We start from the raw sequence: 8,006 nt of genomic DNA, 5'->3' as shown, positions 1-8,006 counted from the left end.
TCTTAAGGACGACTTCAACCATTTTCAACATATCTTCATATAACTGGTCCTCACTAACGCTCATTATAATATGGCTCTCTGTCTACTCACTCTTGTCTCAGAGGAAGACTGTGGACTGCTCAGAAAGCTACCAGTGACATCACCGGTAGGCAGGTTTTGTTTGTCATTACCAAACCAAAACTCACACCCGTGTGAAGTGATCATACATCATCTCATTCCGGCCAATCAGAACTTGCGTCTTCAACGTTCGTGTTTACGCAATGTTTGTGTTTACACATCACTCAAAGCTGGCCATTCATTGTCAATGGAATTCAATGTTTCTGTTGGGACAAATGCTCAAAGCTGGCCATTCATTATCCATTGTTATTCAATGTTTGTGTTAGGACAAAAATACTGATTTGCTCAGATACATATGATGTAATTTCTCCATTCATTGTCAATGGAATTTAATGTTTGTGTTAGGACAAAAATCTACACTACAGCTGAATATAGGAGGTGCTAGCACCCCTCAAAAAATAGAACTTTCCATTTTATAATGAGCCATAACGAGGGCCAAATATGTGAAGATAGGTTGCCAACTTGACAAAGATATTAGTACCAGCGAACTGGCCAGATGTATTGAGAACCGACCGAGAATGACTGGAGGCGATGATGGAAGGCGTGTCTGAGGACAACCTATAGAGAGGTCCTTTATGTAAAAACAAACAAACAAATAAATACATAGTGTTACAAGCAAAAAAAGGAAAAGTACAAACGTATTGGTGTCAGTATATATTATACTTAAAGTAACAAAAGTAAAAGTTCCCATTATGCAGAACATGCACCGGTTATTTTATTTTTTATCTACTGTGTTTATTTTTTCAAAAGCTTTCAAAATGTGTAGAAATCTTCAAGCCCTAAATGTACACACATCTAAAGAAAACATGGATTTATTTCTATTTACCAACTGTCCAATCTGAGCATTGACTGGGATTATACATCACGTTACTGTATGACCATGTCCATGGGCACTGCCATTTTGTGGCCTCAGGTTTTGTACAGGTCCGGGTCATGTATGTCACGGTTTTATACGGGTCAGGTGACGGGTCCGACATCTCTTGGTACTGCTCAGGTCTGGAACTCAGATTTCTAATAATAGCCGGGCACTCTCACTCACTGCATATTTGCTTCAGATTATTGATCATGGCTTCTTCTGAGTCCATGTATTAACTGCTTTGCTAGCATTCTGGTGTAAGACTTCTGAAAGTTACCCTTGTCGGCAACAAACTTGAACACTATATGCTGAAGCTGGTAAATTTGTCCTCCACCTCGCTCTCTGTCCTTCCTTTTGCAGACTTCCTTAGCAGCTTGTCACAGTACCTGGCCAGCAGTTCTGGGGCTTTGCATAGACTTGGGTTCTGACTTCTGAGTAGTTCACCGCATAATTCAAATACTTGAATACTGAATACTGAAATAGCGATATCTGTTCAGAACTGTGTAAATGAGCTGAACAAATTTACCGTGAACATCCAGCACGGCCTCGACAAACCGGGTTGGCAGATGTTCCTGGAGGACTTTAGTGGCTCGGAGGCCCTCATTGTGGATGTGGTCCTGCAGCTCCTGGATAATGTGGGATAAGCCACTAGACACGGTCCGTAGTAAGGGGTACATTTTGGCCATGTCATCTGTCTTCTCTTGCCGGATGATGTTCTGACAGTCCTTAAGAAGGAACTCCAGGTGGTCGCCAACCATCCTCTGCTGACATACCTGGATGACTTTGAAGGTGGTGCTGGGTTGCAGATGCTCCTGACATCGCTCCTCCTCTAATTTCCCCCTGGCTATGACCTTTGTCATATACTGTGAAGTTTGTGAACAGTTGGACATTTGCAGTAGCAGATTGGATGTATACAACCTCCCCATTTGTGTCAGAAATGGTTTCTCTATAGGATATTCTGATAAAAGTCGGTTGAGCTTCTTCTTGTGCTCTTCTACTTGACCAAAGGAGGCAAATTTAAGTGAAGTAATGACTTTATTTTTGTTTTTGTTGAGCTGCATCCGGATCAGCCCAGCTTTACATGGCTGGAGTATGAACTCCAGACTTCCACATGTCTAACGCCTGCATGCATCTCTCGGATATCATACTTCCGATTTTCTTCTGACCGTTGTCGTGTGATTTGAGCCTGCCTTCTCTTTCCATCTCGTTTAGATCGATCAGCCATCAGATACCAGAGTGATGACTAGTGCAGATCGAGTGGATGGGATTATGAGATGTATGGGCTGGGTCATCTATACGGTACCTAAACATGCATTAATTGCGTTAAAAATGTTAATCTAATCAATTTCACAAGTTAACCAACTCAGTTAACTCAGTTATTTTGACAGCACTTAAATTGACCCAAAAGTAACAACAAAACAAAGTATTTCCTTGCTTACGGCAATGGAAGTATTCCATAAGTGTTGCGCTGGGTAACCCAACTCCGCCAGATTGCGGCAGTATTGAGTTCACAAGTTCTCTCCTCCTGCCTGCATCTGGTCTCTCTCAAGCAGAAACGATGAACCGGAAGCCGGAATCTGATTAAACATTTGAATGCTTTGAAAGGCCTAAACAATTTATTAATTTATTCATAAAGTAGCCGTGTAATAAGCGGGATAACTGACATTTTGTTTATAAATAACCTCCTTCAGTATTATTAAACACCTCAGCTTCGCCTCTGTGTTTAATCATCGTGTCTTGTGGTTTCTCGATTATCCCTTGCTTAACATACCATACCAATAACATATTACATGCAGCTTTAACTTGGCAGACTGTTTCACTGAAACATGTTGTAGCCTATATACTATCCATTCTCACTTGTACATCCTTTTGGTAGCAGATCTGTACATATTGTCACTATGGATAAAACAATATTTTTGCATCTGCCAAAGCTCTGCTGACATTCCCTTTGTTGAGTTGGTGTGCAAGCATTTCCTTTTATCTTTTTGGTCTTTTGCAGTAATGGAAGAAGTATAGTTTTTTTTAATTAAGTAAAAGTATCACTTCTTCATATAATTCTAGTAAATTGTAAATACTGAAGAAAGTAAAAACAAAATAGCCTGCCTCAAAATTGTACTTTTGTATAGTACTTTACATGTAGATACTGTACACCACTGATCTTTTTTATCCTGACTCGAGCGCAAATGTTTCTCTGATCTTCAGTTAACTAAAAAGTGTTTATTTTTCTATGTATGGTATGGTATGGTATGGTATGTTTGGTTGATTGATTGATTGATTGATTGATTGATTGATTTATTGATTGATTTATTGATTGATGTCTTTATTGATGTCATCATATAGGTTACTAAAACCAAACCTAGACAGCGAGGTGGAGGAACCATCATCATGGTCTGTTGGTTTGTTTCTAGTAATAAACCATGGCCTCCCCAGAGTCACATTCACACACCCATCCAACTATTCAGGACACTGAATAGGTCAATTGTTAGTTTTTTATGGGTTTGGGGACATTGCTGTTTTAAAAAACTGAAGCCACACTATTTTGGGTAATGCTCTTTAGCTGCAGCTGAGCCACTGGGGGTAATAATGTTGACATCCAGAAACTCTGAGACAAAGGTGATGTGTGCAGCTGGGAATGTCTCTCTGCTACGATTGGAATGATTTTATTCTTCTTGTCCGAGAGAGACAATGAAAGACTTCGTCACTGGAAGGAATGGATTGTAATGATGTCAACAGGAAATATGACAGGAAACCTCAATGAGACAATGCGTTACAATGCTACAGCGTGTGTTGGTACTCACTGGGGATTCTGTATACAGTACATGATGCATTCCATATTCCAGTGCACCAACATTATGAGAGAGCATTTTTTAAACCAGCATACCGGCTATAAATAATACACTTTTGGTAATTTAACAGATTTAGTTGCATTCCGTGAGTCCTAAAACTCAGGGTTAGACACCAAAACCACCATTCCACATATAATAGGCAAATTGAGATTTTTAAGATCCCAGCAGCCTGCTTGGACGCCATGTTGAAGTTCCGGAAGTTCCTATAGTGCTTTTTTCATGTTAAATAGTATTTAACATGCCCTAATCCATTGGGTAAAAAAACATTTGCATAAATTATTTGGGGGTTCAACCATATACTGACCTGTCTCTTCATACCGGCACTAGTGGGCCAGATGTTTTTTGAAAACCTTACACCCACTATAATATAGGCCTACTGTAGCTCTTCTATCTTTAACAGGACGGTGCTTCCATCTACTGGTCACACATGTAAGTTCTTCCTCAGTACCTTCACTTCACCTCAACAAAGACACGCCTTGAAGTACGAATAAAATGTGTTTTGTGGGCTTTGTTCCAGTGTAGAACATTAATCTGTGTAGTTTGGACTATTAGGCTTACATTAGAACAAAGCATTGATCAATTCTAAATAATAGAATAAAAGTGCAAAGGATTGTTGCTGTTGAAATAAGTAAGTAAGTAAGTAAGTTGAAAATAATCATTAAGTTACTAGGCTACTATCTCTGCTGACTATTATCATGACTTCCATGATGCCATCAACTAGTAGGCCTAGTAGATCGATCATGAGGACGCCCCACATTAACATGCATACGTGAACGTGGATGTACTCAAGAATGATACAGGAGCGCAAAGTACTGGTCAACAAACTGGCCATATATATGGAGAACCGGAAGTGGCGATGGAGGGATCGTCTGAGGATGATGTAGTGAGAGAGAAGTGTGCACGGCTACCAATCCTTTAAACCAGGGGTTCCCTAATAACGTCTGTTTTTTCCCTAATGGGACTGATCGAGGGTAGCTACTGGGACGTAAGTAGGGACTTGATCACCCCGGCTGGGTCACCTGAGTGAGGGGTATGATGTTGGGAGACCCGAAACCCCGATGACCTTGGGATACATCACTGAGGATACGTCCCAGGTGCATCCATGTATGTATGTGTTTTGTTTTAGTTATTCTATTTATAGTGACTCATAGGAATAGACTACGTGACAACCAGGAATAGTCTGGTGACCACCGGAGAGACGGGTGGCAGCCGGAAAGTAGACGGCACCTGGGAGCAGTATGGGTTGGTGCCCCAGCCTGTGTCTTCCGTGAGGAAGAAGCCCAACAAACCCACGGTGAGGCCTTTAGGAGGGCCATTCAAGCCTCAAGCGGAGCCTGCGGCACCACCAAGGGCAAGGTGGAGCCTGCGGAACCGTTGCGGCTCGAGAATCCACCATTCCTGAATAAAGTGCCTGGTGCTGGGTGTCTGGTGCAACGCACAGGGCCTGACCTGGTGAGAGCAGGAGTGGACCTGGTGAGACGTAGGAGGGGCCCAGACAGGAGTCAACCCACAGAGCCTAGTCCTTCCACGCGCCAGAATGGTACCTCCGAGTCCCGGCAGAGTAGTTCAGGAGGAATGGATTGTGTGGCCCTGGTTTTTCCCTAATGGGACTGATCGAGGGTAGCTACTGGGACGTAAGTCGGGACTTGATCACCCCGGCTGGGTCACCTGAGTGAGGGGTATGATGTTGGGAGACCCGAAACACACATATATTATATATATATATATATATATATATATATATATATATAACCATATAAAGTTGGATATTTTCTCACAATCCTTAATTTCAATGGATTCCTACCAGAGGTCATCAACACATCCGTACACAGACAAATGTGTGTGTGGCTAGAATTGTCCTTGTCCGTGGAACAAATGCAGTTTGTTATTATTACATTATTATTTTGATCATATGATCCACTTACTGAATGTCCGTCTCCAGGTTTTCTTCAGTATATGACACTGATATATGACATATAGGAGTCCACCATCAGAACTTTTTATTTTCATGGACCCCCATAACTCTCCACTAAATATTACATTTTAGTGAACATACAGTTGATTTGGCGGTGCACTTGATGGGGTCAAAATGCCTAATTCCACCCACTCAGCTAGGAGTGGGGGGGACTGATCAAGTTGCAGAGGATGAGTTGGCAGAGGATGAGTTGGCGGTGTGTGTGTGTGTGTGTGTGTGTGTGTGTGTGTGTGTGTGTGTGTGTGTGTGTGTGTGTGTGTGTGTGTGTGTGTGTGTGTGTGTGTCTTCATGACCTGCGTATAGGGTGTTGGGGAATCCAGAGAAGTGTGTGTGTGAGAGAGAGAGAGAGAGAGAGAGAGAGAGAGAGAGAGAGAGAGAGAGAGAGAGAGAGAGAGAGAGAGAGAGAGAGAAAGAGAGAGAGAGAGAGAGAGGGGGGCAAACAGCAAACCATGTACACCCATTTGAACTGGACTATTAGCACATGGAAGAAGCATTTGACAGCTCATGGCTTAGAGTTTAGAATTATTTTAGAGCTTAGATTTAAAAGTTTTGAGTTTGGACTTTGGAGCTCAGGGTTCAGAGTTTGGAGTTTGGAGTTTACTGTTTAGAATTGAAGAACGCTGAATGCTGTAGAGTTCAACTGCAACCTTCAGTGTGAATCTTGTGTGTGTGAGAGACAAGGTATGCAAGTCTACAAGGCATGAAGACCTAATTTCCACATACCTTCTCTGACTATATACAACCTATGGGCCTATAGACTTTTTTTTACATCCTCCTGCTATATAATCTGTGTTGGCGAGCAGTGCTGCTCTCTCTGCTGTTAGCAGCCTGGACATGCAGAAAGGCAACAGGAAGAGACAGACTCAGAAGACCTTTCTCAGTAGCACCATAGTCGGCAGCACACCCACACATCAGTGAGTAACCACGTCTCCATAAGACCCTGTTTACACTTTACACCCGTTACCCGTATGTGGATTTTGTCGACAAAAGAAATAAATAAAAAATAACGACATGTTAGTCGACTAGACATTTTTGAGGGGCGCTAGCCCCTAATATGCCCAGCTTTGAGTGTTTGTGTAAACACAAACATTGAAGACAAAAGCTGAGAAGTTTCAGAAAATGTGACCCGTATAGTCAGTATAGTCATGCAGTATAGTCAGAGTTACAGTACAAGTGTATACAAGGTATCTGCACATTTCTAAAGTGACAATTACTTTTAAGACCTTTTTAAACACTGCAAAAAAATGTTCAAAGAATAAGACTATACTGTATCAAAAGTAATCAAAATACTATAGGCCTAGCTATTATATGAAAAATAATCAACATTTGCAGAACTGTGGGAAAATGACCAGAGAAAGATAATTTTTTTTAAATTAAAATGGTTGAAAACGACTGCTTTGCCATGTTAATTGGGATGGGCATTTGAACCTTTTCCTTCTTGTAAACGTGTAACCTTTTTGTTAACCGTCTATGACGTCATGTTAATGTAACATTGCTTTAATTGACACGCCTATTGACTATTGTCTATGCTTGCACACGGACATGCCCTGGTATAGGCCTATCTATGAATCTAACACTGAAACCCATAGCTCTGGGTACACAATACACATAAATCTAACAACTGTATTAAGTGGCTGAAGCTGTACGTTGCTTACTAGGCTGCCATGTGTTTGCCATTCTGTAGTTTCTAAACCTGAACTGGAAAACAAACTGCAAAATCAAAGGGCAGTGATTCTCGACATTTATATCATCATCACCTGTTTTATTTTTACGTCCAGGACAGGCTTCAGGCGCGCCTCCATTAATATTTAAAACAATGAAAATCGGGACACCAATATATGCATTATAGGGACTGAGGGCCTAATGCCTATACAAAATAAGAAATGAGGGATAAGGCGGTGTCCTTATCCCTCATTTTTTATTTTGTATAGTTTCACTCTGAAACGGAAAGCTGTGTGTTTTTTAACCAATCAGAACATCACATCCCTCCAGGGTATAAGACGTAGATCCGCTACATGCGCGACCCGTGTTTGTTTGTTTACAAAGTCACAGAGAGACGGGCAGCAAAGCTCGTGGCTTATTTCTAACCTATAATGTTTTCACATACATATTTTAGCGTGCTGATTAAGTTTAAAACGAGAACGAGAACCACTGTCTCAGTCTGGATGTAGTTCTGTAATCAGAATCAGTTGTGTTTGGACGGACGCGCATC

At 41.4% G+C, this 8,006-nt stretch overlaps 1 protein-coding gene across 1 annotated transcript in view; it reads left to right on the top strand.

The window, feature by feature from the left end:
• Nucleotides 1–6,395: 6,395 nt before the first annotated feature.
• Nucleotides 6,396–8,006, top strand: part of LOC306921921 (uncharacterized protein) — a 66,303-nt gene continuing 64,692 nt past the window's right edge. Inside the window, exons 1-2 of the mRNA XM_079499237.1 lie at nucleotides 6,396–6,475; nucleotides 6,598–6,708. Coding sequence (XP_079355363.1) covers nucleotides 6,629–6,708 — 80 coding nt within the window. The 5' untranslated portion in view covers nucleotides 6,396–6,475; nucleotides 6,598–6,628. The remainder of the gene's footprint in view (nucleotides 6,476–6,597; nucleotides 6,709–8,006) is intronic.

This window comes from Electrona antarctica (genome assembly GCF_951216825.1).
Source record: "Electrona antarctica genome assembly, chromosome: 4".
Lineage (NCBI taxonomy): Eukaryota > Metazoa > Chordata > Actinopteri > Myctophiformes > Myctophidae > Electrona > Electrona antarctica.
The sequence above is the reverse complement of the archived record's forward strand: the minus strand, read 5'-3'. Positions and strand labels throughout refer to the sequence as shown.